General features: G+C 45.4%; 1 protein-coding gene across 1 annotated transcript; it reads right to left on the minus strand.

The window, feature by feature from the left end:
• Nucleotides 1-75: 75 nt before the first annotated feature.
• PtA15_10A723 (uncharacterized protein) lies at nt 76-2,436 on the minus strand (the record flags this gene model as incomplete). Its single annotated transcript, XM_053160929.1, has 10 exons — nt 76-80; nt 150-239; nt 344-647; nt 717-780; nt 875-1,488; nt 1,579-1,647; nt 1,725-1,875; nt 1,957-2,007; nt 2,084-2,144; nt 2,247-2,436. The coding sequence occupies 10 exons, from the start codon at nt 2,434-2,436 to the stop codon at nt 76-78; spliced, it is 1,599 nt and encodes a 532-aa protein (XP_053024854.1).
• Nucleotides 2,437-15,424: the final 12,988 nt, after the last annotated feature.

Consider the following 15,424-nt stretch of genomic DNA (forward strand, 5'->3'; position numbering starts at 1 on the left):
TGGATAAAAAGGACATAAAAACAACAACAGAGAAGACACATTGATTAATCAAGAAGAAACACACATCCCAAGTATTTAAACTGCGGAAATTTAATTCAAATCAGTATGGGAAACAACCCGTTTGAGCGTTTTTAGTAGGTTTGACTTACATCTCTCTTTGTGAAACTCAAATTTGACTTTGTCGGTAGTAGCTTGCGCACATTCTTTGGCTAATGTTGCAGCTAATGGACGGGGGCCACCTAAAAAAAAAGAGAAGAAAAGAAAAGGACATGGAATTAGCTTGTCAAGCTGTTGACCAAAGAATATATTGTGGACGTAGAACCGAAAAGGAAAACACGCTCACAATAAAAGCATCCAACCTTGGTAGTCCCAGAGATATCTCGTTCATACCAATCACCAGAATGGATGGCTTTCTGGATTGGATCAAACACGTCTTTCTTCCAATGAGGCTTCCCGAAATGGGTTTGCGACTTCAATCCAGTCAGAGAATCAAACGCGTGTACACCCGTATTCAGCACCACGTTCGAAATCGTATCTTCATCCATCGAGCCCGTTAGATACATGTCCATCCTCAGGAACGAGTAATCATGCTGGATATCTTCTAGATTTTTCAGTAAGCTCTTAAACCAACTGAACGAGGTGACTTCCTTTGTGAGTTCAAGAAACATCAGCAACTATTTGATGCGGCTCATACACAGAAACAATGTGTGGCGCACTTTGTTGATCCAAATAAACTGCACTTTTCGGAGTAATCCAAGCTTGCCCTGTGCCTGCATATAACTGGTTTTAACGAGTAAGGAAAATTGTTGAACCCACTGTCTAATTGAAAGAAATAGAAAAAAAAGGGAGGTGGGGCGGAATAAATAATACGCACTATATATTCTTCAAGATACTAGAAAATGGAGTGACGCCAATCCCTGCCCCTATCAATATCGCCACTTCACATTTGAATACGTCTTGGGCGGGTGAACCATACGGCCCATCGATCCGGACCAGGGGTAAGTCCCGAGATCGGATGGTAGTGATATCATGAAATTCACCACAATCGTCCACTGAGAACTCCGAGGGCTGGTTGAGTGTGGCCATCAACTGGGGCGTGGCGCCCAGCCTGGTGCCAACGGCCTTGGTGAAGTCGCCCACCTGTCGAACGTGAATCGATATGTATGGGTCATCCGGGGCACTCGAGATCGTGAATGGGTGCCACTGAAATCGAGAGACTTCTGGCATCTGGAAGAATATCCATTGTCCGGGCACGTATTTGAACCCTGCCTTCTGCATTCGGATCTCGACTGTTCCAGAAGGATGGATCAACACCGCACTGATCTCACTTCGGCCCCTTCCTCGAACTTCCCTGAAGACCCGGTCGCAGAAGTAAGCAAGCCCACTCCAAACAGTCACGTAGACGCTATTGTATCCCAAGCATTGGGTTGGATGAGCTGGAAGGGCTCCGCGGACGAAACAGCCTGCTGCGTGGGTATACAAACACAACTACAAATTGAAAGATATAATCAGTTAGGATTCGTTGAATAAGCCTAGTCAATATCAAGTCAGGTTTTGAAGTCAGCGGGTAACCCTTACCGCCCAAAAGAATGCCAAGTGATGTGTGTACCAAAATGCCTCGAAACACTGGGTTCGGATTGTTGTCGACTGGAGATGCATCAGGAGGAGGTTGTGATTAAGATGCTGGGTGGACTTTATCGGGAGCTCATGCCGGTGGATCTTACCGCTGTGGTGTACATCAATACCATTATAAACAACATGATGTGGCCTGTCAAAGGACCGGTTTCGGTGTACATGATTGCGACTGCCTTTTCGGGTCTGATTTGAGTTGTTTCGACGTGGAACATGTTCACATAATGGGCTGTCGTGTGGATTCTAGATATAATCAAAGAGAATTTCAAACATGTGATAAGTCGATATGGCGCTGACGACCTGTTGCGAGTCGAGATTGCTTACGCGGTAAAGAACAGTGTGGTGTAGGCAACTTGACGGTGAAACCAGATATTACTTCGAGCAAACGGAAGGAGAGATGAAATCAGCGTAAGTTTAGGGAAGCTCAGAATTCTTGCGGGTCAATGCACACCTATCGACCGAGACGATCCAGCCTATCCTCGGTCTGAGAAGGTGCATCAAGTTCCTGCAAACTGAGAATATTTGGGGGTGAAGGGAACGGCAGCATCAGAACAAAACGACCAATGAGAAGACAAAAAACAATCTCAAGCCACGGTAATTAACGAAACTCTCACCTGGAATAAAAAGGGCGAAGCCATCGAGGCAGAGGCATAGTCCGGCACCTCGAGAAGCCCAAACTGAGTGCTGAAGCGTATTCAGAGCAGCTAACCGTTGATCTGTCTCCTGCTTCCACCATCCGTAGCTGAATGTAAAGATATGGATTGCCCCCCAGACAATGTAAAAGATGACCCGACGACTGAGCATGTTCCCGCGTCACTTGCTGTGTCCTCTTCTGGCGATGCGATTTCAAGTGAAGTTGTTCTCCTTTCTGGGAGGGAACCGGAGCGCAGGGAGGCGCAGCGAGGTCCCGTTGTCCATATGTGGGGTCCTACATACCCTTAGCGACAAGCTTTGGGGCGCGTCACCAGCGCCTCCTTGCCCCTAGGGAAGAAGCGCCACTAGTAGGCTAGCTCCCAAGCCTTCCCGCTACGCCCCAGTGGCTGTTACCACAACAGCAAGACGCCATGACCTACGTGAGCACGTATATTGTGTTTTGATAAATCCTTGGACAAACCGGTGCATTGGATGACTTAGAGTTATGTGGTTATGCTGCACAGCAGCCTTTTTTGCCTTTGGTTTTCGCCAACCACAGCAGTGATTCATGATCTCACATGTCAAGCATCGGCAAGCCTCCCACCCCATCCAATCACCACCACGACAACCATTCCTGCAGCCTTTGGTTGGTCGCTTCTCTCAACAACGCACACCGATATGCATCATACAATGGGTTTCTGGTCCTACGCTCTGGACACCAACGTTCACGCCATTTGAACGGCCCTCGAGGGCCTGTCGTTTCCAGATATTCAACAGATTCTTGGATGTTCAATTCCGCGGCAGTCTTTTGCTCGATCGCTCAGCCTTTACAAGGAAGCAGGAAGTCAAGGACCCGGATACTTACGAGAACCGTGGCCGACCGGCAGAACTCTGGAGAGAAGATTCTGCCTTTATGATCAACCTCGTACGACTCGGACCCGGCTTGTTTCTGGAGATTTGTGAGAAGCTGTACGACTCGACCGAAGTCCTGCTCAGCAGCCATTCACCAGAACCTCGTTGAACGTTTGTCAATCACGCTAAAAAACGGAAACCAAAAACATTTGGAAATGTCTGGTCCTCAAATATGCCTTCATGAAGCGGATGGAGTTCTATCCAGCTGAGTTCTTGGTGTTTACGGGTGTATATATATCCACCCAACATTTCCTTTTTTTCGCTCTCAAAGCTGACAGTTCTTTATTTGTTGGCTGTACAGATGAAAGTGCCTTCTGCGACAAGGATCTGCTCCAATCACTTGCCAGATTGCCACAAGGCACCCCCTCGGAGGGATTCCTGGCTGATCGGAACGCAGCCTACCTCAGCCTCCTGCCAGCAATCGAGCCTGTACAGCCTCTCCGTCGAATGCACGAAGTGCAGGAGAGGCTTGTGTCTAATACGCGCATGCTTGTGTGTCACGGTTGCTGACTTATCACAAGTCCCTTGCTTCAGACACTATGAAAAAAACTCAAGAAAGTGCTGTCAGTTGACATGCAGCATACTCAAGTTCATACCTAGTTCATACCAGGCTCATACAAATTAATCCCAGGTGGTACACCCTGGAATGTTTGGAAGTTCCTCAGCTTTAGTCCTCAGTGACACACTAGACTGAGGTACAAACAATCTGAGGTGCATATCCTTCCTGAGGCAAATGCTAAGCTGGGTGCTCTACACATCCTTGTCCCTCCTGCGCATCAAGGTCATCCATGCTGGCTTGTTGACCAGCCCCTGGGAAGAATGCCCCCTATGTCGGCAAGAATACGCGCCTGTGTTGACTAGCAGGAATCCCCTCTGGCCGACAAGGGCATACCTTGACGCACGTAAATCCCTCCTGGTCGACAACACAACAAACACAACCGTTTTGACCGGGAAGAAGCCCTCCCGGTCATCAACACAATACAACCTGTTGACCGGGAGAAGTCCCTCCCGGTTGACTGCTGTATATAGTTGTCAACCGGGAGGGACTCTCCCGGTCGACAGGTTTATATTGTGGTTGACCGGGAGGGACTCCTCCCGGTCAACAGTCACATATATCAGTTGATTGGGAGGATTCCCTCCCGGTCGATCCCAATATGAACCAGCCAACCGGGAGGAGTCCCTCCCGGTCAACAGCCATATCGAGCAGTCAACCGGGAGGAGTCCCTCCCGGTCAACAACTATATACAGCAGTCAACCGGTGTGGAACTTCTACGCAAGGCGTGATCTGAGCTTGGAAGGGAAATAGCATAAACTAGGTAAGTTTAGGCTACAGGTGCTTGAAGGGCTGCCTTCCTAAATAAGCTCTGGAAGAATGTACACTAAAATTTATAGTGTGGCTAAATCAGATGAATTATTCTTAATTTAGACTGCTTCAGACCCTAAGAACCAGGAATCTTGTGCTTGGGATGAGAGGTGTTATAAATTTGATGTGATCAAGTTTGTTATCAAAAGTAAGTTATGTTTATAATTATCAAGTTCTAAATTTAAGATCTAATATTATAATACTATAATGATGTAATGGATGCAGAAGTAATTTCTTAATATTACTATTTATGCAGGCATTACTATACTATAGTGGTGTGATGAATGCAGAAGTAATCTCTTAATATTACTATTTAGTGCAAGCATGGGGAAAAAGGAAACAGGAAGGGGCAAGGAAGGCCTCCTTTTATAGATGAAAACTCGTCTAGAGTGGTTTTTGTGATGTACAATAATGTATGTAGTGTGAAATAAAATATCAGAGTGTGAAAAAGAAATTAATATAGTGTGAAAAGGAATTAATATACTGTGAAATAAAATGACTATTTGGGAAAGATGATCACGTCTAAGATGAGATTTACCAACATGTGAATGCAGATCTTTGAGGGGAAGAATGTGTGAAAACAAAAACAGCCTGAAGTGGCTGTGCGCCTAGTATGAGCATGAATCTACATGTGAAACTAATGATTAACTGTGCTATTTTGTGGCGTGAATGATTCCTGCTGAGTGGACTATCACAAGTTTTCTGGGTGATAAAAAAGATGTGAAATCTGAGTAAAAAGATTTGATGTAAAGAGTTTGTACTAAAGTTATTTAATATATAATTTGTAATGAACTATAATGTTTAAAACTATACTATTTTAATGCTGCCAACATAGGGGGAATTCCTCCCAGGGGCTTGTTGACAAGCCAGTATGGATTTATATGGATGACCAGTCAGCACCAGTACTGTGCAGGTGTTGAGGTGTATGGCTCAGGACACACTTAGCACATGCAAATACTGTGCTAAGTCCAAAGCTGAGCTACAGATCTGATCTTCTTTTGACGCTGAGTTAACCTGTGATTAAACTTGGAATGACCATGGATGTACTTGAAGTTTCAACCTGGAATGCGCATGTCAACTTACAGCACTTTCTTGAGTTTTTTTTCATAGTGAGAGGGCCCTGGTACAGCCTGGGCTGGCGCAAAGCGCCCTCGCGCAAAGCGCGACCTCCGAAGGAGGGACTTGCAGGTAAAGCCAAGAATTTGGCTTAAGAGCTTTCAGTGTTTTGGTGGGAGTTTTTTCCCGCTCCCCTTTCGGGGGTCTTCTCCTTGTGTTAGAGATGGCTCCGGCAAACCCGTTGCAGGTACCTGCTATCCGCTGGCAGGTACCCGCCAGCAGGTGCGGGTGTCTGAGATTACGGGACAAAGTGGACGGGTACCCGGATAATTCAACACACACCCCCCTGCACCCGCCCATTGCTTCAACCGGAAGGCCTGATCCCTTCCGGTTTCCAAGGTTTTACAGCCTTGGCAGCCCGAAAAACCCACCTGGTCACCGAGGACACACAACCTCATCGACCAGGAGGGATTCCTTCCAGTCACCGGGGCTGTATCTTGGCGACCAGAAGGAAACAATCCTCCCGGTCGCAGAGGTTACAAAACCTTGGCGACCAGGAGGATACTATCTTGGTCACAAAGGTTGTAAAACCTTGGCGGCCAAGAGGAAATGGTCCTGGTCGCAGAGGTTAAATAACCTCAGCGCGCGACCAGCAGGTAACCTCCTGGTCGCAGAGGTTACCTCGCCGACCAGAAGGCAACCTCTTGTAACCTTGGCGACCAGAAGCTAACCTCCTGGTCGAGAAACCTCCCGGTTGCTGAAGTTACCTCGGCGACCAGAAGGAAACCTCCTGGTCATCAAAGTTACCTCAGCAACCAGAAGGAAACCTCCTGGTTGTCAAAGCTACCTCAGCGACCAGAAGGAAACCTCCTGGTCGTAGAGGTCTTATTGCAACCAGAACGGCTTCCTTCTGGTTGCCAAGGTCCTCTTTGACCGAAAGGGGTCCCTTCCGGTCGCCAAGATGAGTTTCAAGGGGCGGGTATCCGCGGGTATCCGCGCGGGTACCCGCCCAGGCTGGTGGGTACCCGCCAACAAGTGCGGATGTCAGGATCCAATCAAAACAGGCCGCGGGTACCCGGGTGTGACAGAGCCATCTCTACCTTGTGTATTCCTATTGCCTATGGTGCAAGATTAAAAGCCTGATTTTTCTTTTTCTTTTGGTGTCAATCACCACTTTTTCCCCCTTCACAAACTCCAAGTTTGTGATTTTTTTGTGTTCAGCCAGAAGTGTGTATGCAAATTCCGAGAAGATCCATTTGGACTCATTTTAAATACAGAACTCCATCATCCATCCACCTTGACTGCTGAGCAAGGGCAACAATCTCCTTCAAGTGTAGATATCACAAAAGTGACACTACATTGAAGTTGAGATGCTCAGCTATCCCGTGTACTTCAGCTCGCTGACTCACAATTAGGGCGCTCTGTGTAATAAAAATTTGATTCAAAAAGTTAGCCAAAAGCCACAAATTTCCTGAAGCTCTCACACGGAAAAAAGCCAATAACTCATAAGCCTCCCATTGGGAATGGGAGATGCTTTGCATTGGGGTGCTCCGCACCCCCAGTCCTGGGAGGCTTAGTTAAGTCAGCACGGTTGGGCTTCTGAGGTCCTTTTTTTTGTAAAAATCCTGTAAAATACACACAACCACCCAGTGGATAATAATTTTGGGCATGGTGTGCCCAAGATGGAGGTCTTTATCCCCATCAAGAAGGATTTTGAATTTTTCAAAAATTGTGCATGTGTAGGATTTTTTACAAGCCAATTTTAGTCCAACACTTCAAACCAAACCATTCCTTATGCAATCAACAGAGGACAAGATGGCCATCCCAGGAAAGTAAACAGAAAAAAATTGGAGGAATTTTGTGAAGAAGGGATCCTGATTGAGAAGCCAAGAATCAACTTCAGTTCAATCCTGAAGAGTCAGATAATATTTGGATTTTTAAAATCTTGAAAAAATTCCTGCTGCTCCAATTTTCAATATTTTCTTTTGAAAAGTGGATGAGGAGGTCCGCACCATCCTTCTTTATCTCACACCCAACTTTATACCTCCAGGGAGATGGATGTACAGGAGGTGCAGCCGTCCAAAAGACGGCTACACCAAAACTGGCCAACCGTGACGCGGTTGTAAGTCAGTTTTAGACTCAAGTCCCTCCTTTGGAGGGGTTGCTCCGCCACCAGGGCTGCCCCCACTCCCCCCCCCCCTCCCCGCGGAAAAGGGACTTCCACAAGTTTGGCCAGCAATCTTGATTAATTAACTGGTGACTCTCACGACAACCTTTGAAACTTTCACTGGTCGCCAATTCAAGCTTTTTTTTTTTTTTAATTTGACTTGGTGATCAGTCTGCATGCTGCTGTCAGTGTCACCAGGGTGTCCACTGAGATTCTACAGATCTTAAGCTCCCTTGAATGAACCCGCCCATGTGACCTCCGTCCTTGTATGTGACAATGCTTTCTACCATTGAGGTGATCGAGTTCAAGATGCAATGCCGCAGGAGTTTGATGGGTATATCTGCCAACATGTTGGCTGGAACTGAAACCCATCAAATTCAGATTTGCAGTGATCAAGCAAGAATTGCAAGCCTCACAAATCTTGACTGGCTTGGACGACCCCAAGTGGGATTTTGTTTGAGTTGTTACAGAAGTACTGACAGCACCACTTTGGTATAAGCGGTAAAAGCCCTGTGGCTATTATGTCCATCTCTCTAAATGTTAAATTTTGCTGATGATTTTTTTCTGACATCACTTGAGCCCAACTCAATCAGCAGCCTGTGACTCCTACAAGGTTTGTAATATCTGCCTGTCTGTTGTGATTTGGCTATTATCCAGTTTAATAAATATCTTGCGGGGGCACTGTTCTCCATAGATATTGTTCTTCAGCTATTGGTGATTGACCACATCACCTTTGGGGGTGAATCATTTGCTCAGGACCACTGCATCCACTGCCAGCTTCTCCATCTTTGGATTCAAGGTGGTCAGGGTTGCATTAAAGCCCATGATGATGGCCTTGGCAGCCCTTAGTTGATCAAGCTTGCATTTTCACTGCATGAGCTATCTGATTGGACAAGATTTTCCAAGCAGTTGTTGGACAGCCCTTGTCCAAGGAGTTCAACAGCCCGGAGAACTTGTTGGACAATGTCTGTTTGACACCTTCTGGGACAAGATTGTCCAAGCCGTTAATTTCTGCAGTGTGCTGCAAGAATTAGAAGTTCTCCAAACAAAATTGGGTGATGTACAGCAATGGTGAAATGGTACGGTACATGTATTGGTATTTATTGGTATTGGTATTTTTTTGAGTCCAATACACTGTATTGGTATTGGATCAAGTCAACAAACCAATACAATCCATGGTATTGTATTGCCAATACATTCTGATACAATACAATACAAGTGTATTGCCGGGAGGGGCCATTGTATTTAGCGCCAATTGCCCAGAAAAGGTGTTGCTTTTTGAGATAAAACACCACTGTATCATATCTTTTTTTCAATACAATACATGGTATTAAATTCTGATGTATCAAAAAACAATACTATACATAGTATTGGCCAATACCGGTCCCGTATTGTATTGTTTCACCGTTGTGTACAGTGGGTAGACAATTGTATACACCACGCCATTTTTGGACCATAGAAACTCAACCAACCAACTTCAAGTCACTAGTATTGGTGAGATGGTTCAAAATAGTCTTCAAAACACAAATATGAAAAAATAAAAATAAAAATAAAAATAAAAGTTATGTAACTTACAAAAATTAAACCAAAAAACCATAAAATAATTTTCTCAAAAAAATTTGAAGGTTGAGGAGTGATAGTACGAGATCCAAAATCAATGATGATAAGTAAAAAAATAGAAAAAAATTGATTCTATGTGGTTTAAAAGATGTGTGGAGTGAGTCACTGGCAATGCATTCTGGCACTGTAATGTCCCCATTTTGACTGCAGATTGTCCACCCACCAAGCCAAACCCTTTTTGGGTCATGTTTTTTCATTTATTATCATTATTTTCATGTTCCATTCTTGCTTTCTGTCTATTCACCTTTCTCTGAAAAGAAGAATTAAGCTTGCAAGAAAAACTTGTGTTTTTTCAACTTTTTTAAAAAATCACAACTTTGTTTTTCATTTCTATTTTCTCATATTCATCTTTTTAAGCCTATTTTAAACCATCTCACGGAAAGGAATGACTTGAAGTTGGTGGGGGGAGATTCTATAGTCCAAAAAGGTGTGGTGGATACAATTGTCTACCCACTGTACACCGGTTGAGTAAGCTGTTTTGGCGGAGCGCACTATCAATTTCAATGACTCTCCAGCATTAGTTGCACACATTTAGTCAATGAATGCCAACAAACAATCAATCTTGCTCAGGTCAAACAAAAACACACCATTGTAAACCTTGTTGCAATCAGCAGCAACAAGGGTTCAAAACTCCTCACGGTTCATTGATCCAGCCAAGATCAAGGCCTCAGGATATTTCTTGCACAGTTGAATCATGTTGTACACATCCTCCCTGGCTCTCGGAAGAAAAGCTTGAACGTGGTGGTGTGGTGGATGGCCTGCGGCTACATGCAGAAAAAAAACAAATAAAAAATTAGCATTCAAATCCTTCAGTTTGAAAAGAATAGAATGCTCTGGACTTACATTGAATCAAGCCGGTTCTGGGCCAATTTGGGCAACGCGCCAGAGCTCGCTTCCCGGCGGTGGGTTTTGCCTACCCAAATGATTGATCCCGAATCATGAAATTTGATGGTGGTGGGGGGAGAGATGCTGCTGTGGTGGGGCCCGAGTGCACTGGACTACTGGCTGCTTCGGCCAAAATGATTGTTGATGATGTCATCATGGCCTTTGAGGAGTAAAAATATGAATAAAAAGATACCTGAACAGCTTTGAACCTTGGGGGAAAATCCAGGAAAATCTTGCAAATCTGTCCAAGGATTATTCAAAACACAATAGCAGACCTAGTGAGCCAAAGATGGTTCCAAGGGGACGAAGGCCCCAGAGAGGGTACAGTGGGTCATCTAATGTTTTTGTATCAGATAGGCAAAAATGATTTTAAAACTGGCTAAGTAGACTGTTGTGAAGTATCCCCCATTCCCTGCTGAGGAACAGGGGGATACTTCACAACAGTCTACTTAGCCAGTTTTAAAATCATTTTTGCCTATCTGATACAAAAACATTAGATGACCCACTGTACATCCCCAGCTCACGCCTTGTCCCATCGCACAGAGCATCCTTTCCTTCACGGACTTTTCTCCTTTATTTTTTTTGGCAAAAACACAGAAACAAAACCAATCTCCAATTTTCATTAGAATAATACCACCTACATGGAAAGGCTTCCAAACCCTATGTAGATTTAAAAATCCAAAATAACTATGTCCGATGTGGTAGACGGAAAAGTGGAAAAATAAAAACGTTTTTTCTATGCCACACAATTACTCATAAAAGGCCTCAAGATACCATCAAATGGACCCCAGAAATGGATTCTACGGCCAATTTCACCCCTAGTCCCCACTGGAACAGTCATTACAACCCTGCTGTATAAGAAGTTACACCTCTGTGGACCCCACCAAACTAAAGAGACAGGAAAAGATAGTAACGACTATGGGAGTCAAACCCATGTCACAGTCATGGTACAGACCTGCTCTACCGCTGAGCTAAGTCATCTGATGCATGGCGTATAGAGTCACAACACCCCCGCCTACGCCAAGCATCAGAGCCCCCGGGCTAGAGCCTAGGAGGACCCCCTATCAGTCCATCATCTAAGTATGCAGCTGCTCCCCCTGTGGCTAGCGGGGGGACTAAAGCTCGTGCTAGGAGCTAGCGCTGGGCTCATAACCTAAAGAGACAGGAAAAGATAGTGACGACTATGGGAGTCAAACCCATGTCACAGTCATGGTACAGACAACGGTGGGCCAGCTACGCTAACCGTAGCGTTAGCGTGGTGTAGCGTAGCGGAATTCCGCTAGCGTTAGCGGAATTGCGCCTTCTCTGCCCTAACGCTACGCGCAAAGGGTGCGCAGCTAATTTAGCTGTTAGCGTAGCGTTAGCGTAGATGCGCGCAATTGCGCTAACGCTACACACGCAGGGCGCAAAAGAGCGCGCGCTACGGTGCGCCACAGTGCTTTTAGCTGAAAACAAGGCCTTTTCTTCCGCTAAAAGCGCTGTAGCGCAGCGTAGCGTAGCGTAGTGACTGTAGCGGCGCGCTAACACTAACAAACAATTGGCGCGCTGTTAGCGCCGCTGAAACGTAGTGGCGCTAACGCTACTCAAAATGGGCGGGCGCTTTTTGCCGCTACGCTAACGCTAAGTGGCCCTGTAGCGTAGTGTAGCGTACACTATGAAAAAAACTCAAGAAACTGCTGTCAGTTGACATCCAGCATACTCAATTTAATCCTCAATTAGAACAAGGATCATACCCATGAATGCCAATTTTCTTCTACCCTGCAATCTTTGCACATTGCCTAATTTATGCAAGCTAATTCTGAACTTCAAAAAACTTAGCACAGGTTTCAAGATACTCAGTTGAGACCTGTGCAATCCCCCTTTCATGTTCCCCTACCCCTTTCAAGTGCACATATCCCTTTTGTGTGCAAATCCCCATTTCATGTGTATATATCCCTTTCATGTGCACACCCCTTTCATATTCACACCTTTCCTGTGCATGCACCCCTTTCATCATGCATGCATAACTCTTTCATTTTCACATGCCCCTTTGATGTGTACAAACTCCTTTCATCATGTGTCCGTAACCCTTTGTTTCACATACCCCTTTGATGTATACATATCCCTTTCATGAATACCCCTTACATGTGCATGTACCCCTTTCATCACATACCGCTTTCATGTGCACACCCCTTTCATATTCACACCTTTGCTGTGCATGCACCCCTTTCATCATGCATGCATAACTCTTTCATTTTCACATGCCCCTTTGATGTGTACAAACTCCTTTCATCATGTGTACGTAACCCTTTGTTTCACATACCCCTTTGATGTATACATATCCCTTTCATGAATACCCCTTACATGTGCACGTACCCCTTTCATCACATACCACTTTCATCATGCATGTGCACATATCCCTTTTGTGTGCAAATACCCATTTCATGTATATATATCCCTTTCATGTGCACACCCCTTTCATATTCACACCTTTCCTGTGCATGCACCCCTTTCATCATGCATGAATACCTCTTTCATTTTTACATGCCCCTTTGATGTGTACAAACCCCTTTCATGATGTGTATGTAACCCTTTCATTTTCACATACCCCGTTGATGTATACATATCCCTTTCATGAATACCCCTTACATGTGCACATACCCCTTTCATCATGTGAAAATATCCCTTTTATGTGTAAATACACCTTTTCACATTCCCCTTTCATGCGTACATATCCCTTTCATGTGTGAATACAATTTTGATGTTATTCCTTTCATGTGGAAATACCCCTTTCATGCAAGCATAACCCATTCATAGGTGCATGCACTACATCTGTTAATGATGGAATGAACATGGAAAATATCTAGTCTGGAAGACTCATGGAATGAACAGGGAAGAACCCAGGTTCAAATCAAAGTAATATCAAAGTTATCGCATGTCAACTGACACCAATTTCTTGAGTTTTTTTCACAGTGGTAGCGGCCCACCGTTGGTACAGACCTGCTCTACCGCTGAGCTAAGTCATCTGATGCATGGCGTATAGAGTCACAACACAAACACCTATCACACAGCCAGCCCCAGTAACCCAGCTGTCACCTGCCTTGACCCAAGTTTCACAGTAGTACCCATAAACACATCACAGGATACAAACATACATCTCCCTGCCAGGCTACACTCATTACATATTAACTACGGACACTCCTTTATATACATAGTATGACATCATTTACACTGTTTCTGCAGCCTCAGACTTTGTGTATACACTAATTCCCTCTGTATGACAGCTCATGCAGTCTACTGCATCCTTATGCATGCGTTAGAATTTTCTGTTATATATTCCGACATCATGTATGCACCCCTGGCATGTTTAGAATGTTCTGTTGTATATTCTGACACCACTCATGCACCCCTGAGGGGTCATGACATCATTTCTATCTACTCCCACCAGCTAAAATCCCTCACCCTGTTGTCTAGATTAGCTGAAACCCTAGCCCACAAGCCCCTTTGGGGCTCCACTTTTAATGTCTATAAAAGGAGCTCTCTCCATCCCCAGTGGCCTGCTCCCCAGTTCCTCACCCAGAACTCACAAGTCACACAACACTCATCCACACTCAAATCCTAAAACCCTTATAACAATAACTCAACCCTTATAAAAATAATTCAACCCTTATAACAAAGTAATTAAAACACTTACACGTTGCCAGCCAAACAGATTTCATCTGGAACAGACCAGACCTATCACTTAATAAAACTTGCCAAGCTGAGCTTGGTGGGTCTTGTTGACTGATAACAGAAGGGCAGAGCTTGCAACTCCATCATACCCTTCAAAATTCAGCAAAAGGGTTTCATTACCACTTTTGAGTCTTACACCAACCAAATTGCTGAGTTAACCAACCGTTTGTGGGCAGCAGCCTCTGGCTCTGATCCCAACGCAAACAATGTAGCAACAACCGCTGGCACCCCCAACACTGCCAATGCCGGAACCCCGTTTGCAGACCCTCAAGAGTCATCAGGCAAACCAATGGCCAAGCAGGCACCCAGTCCCACGCCAACAGTGTTGAATAGAAAGTGGGACGTATAGGTTAAGTTGAATGTCCACCTTCCTTCTAGAACAGTTCCGGGCTTGTTTGGTAGCCAACACTGAAGCTCCGCAACGTACAAATCCCTTCAGCACTCCTCCGTGAGTCTGATACAATCCGCCTAGTCCACAAAGGGTTCAATTACTCCGCTTCCGCACGCAAGAACTCCGCAAAAGGTATGATTTTAGGGTAGGTAAAAACTCTCCTCACGCTTGTAATCCATAAGTGACACATAAAAAACCTCTACTACAATGTTGGTACCATAAGAGTAGTAAGTAGAATGCTCCAATAATGAGAGAAAAGCTGTCCCCCTCCAATCCCATACCCCCCACTCCATCCGCCCCACCATCCTCCATTCCCACCCGACGTTGTCCGCATCCCCCCTTTCCCGCACTAACAAACTCCGCCTGCATCACCTCCCAGCCTAGCACATCTCCGACACCTGTTCTCCCGCACCCCGCGACTAGCCTCTGGAGTTAGTCTCTACCCGGCGCTGTTGAAATGTTTTAATCCTCAGTGGTCAAAATCAACACATCAGGCATGGACTTGGTAGCCTAGTTGGTAAAGGCAGCACACCTAGTATAGTTTCTTAGCTTCAAGCTAAGGTTGCTGGTTCAAATCCTGCCCAAGTCAATCATTTTCTGCTAAGCCTCTGCAAAATGCATTGTTAGTTTTAACAGGCGCTTCCACCACCCTAGTTCACCTAACCCTGCACCGCTACCAGTACATTTGTGCGCTTGATACGCCGCAGTCCTACTCCGACTCTCAGCTAAATCTCCATCTAGGCCGTGGCTCAAACCCCGGTTCCCCACACCCGTGTCGGTCCCCCGGTCCACACCCGCCTCCGCCTGATGACTTTCCGTGTGCTTTTTTTTGGTCGTACATTCAAGGTTCCCTCAGCAGCCCATGAGCACCCATGCTTTTCTCCTCTCTCAGGAATGCACAAGCTTTCCAATGAGCTCAGCCGCCCGCACTTTCTGACCATTCTGCTTTGTGAGCATTCTCAGACAGCCTGTCTATGTATACCACCACAACAGGAAAAGCCAAGCAACAAATAAAGGAGACGTCCAGACAAGGAGCGCAGCCAAAATAGGAGTT

This window comes from Puccinia triticina, chromosome 10A (assembly GCF_026914185.1).
Source record: "Puccinia triticina chromosome 10A, complete sequence".
Taxonomy (NCBI): Eukaryota; Fungi; Basidiomycota; class Pucciniomycetes; order Pucciniales; family Pucciniaceae; genus Puccinia; species Puccinia triticina.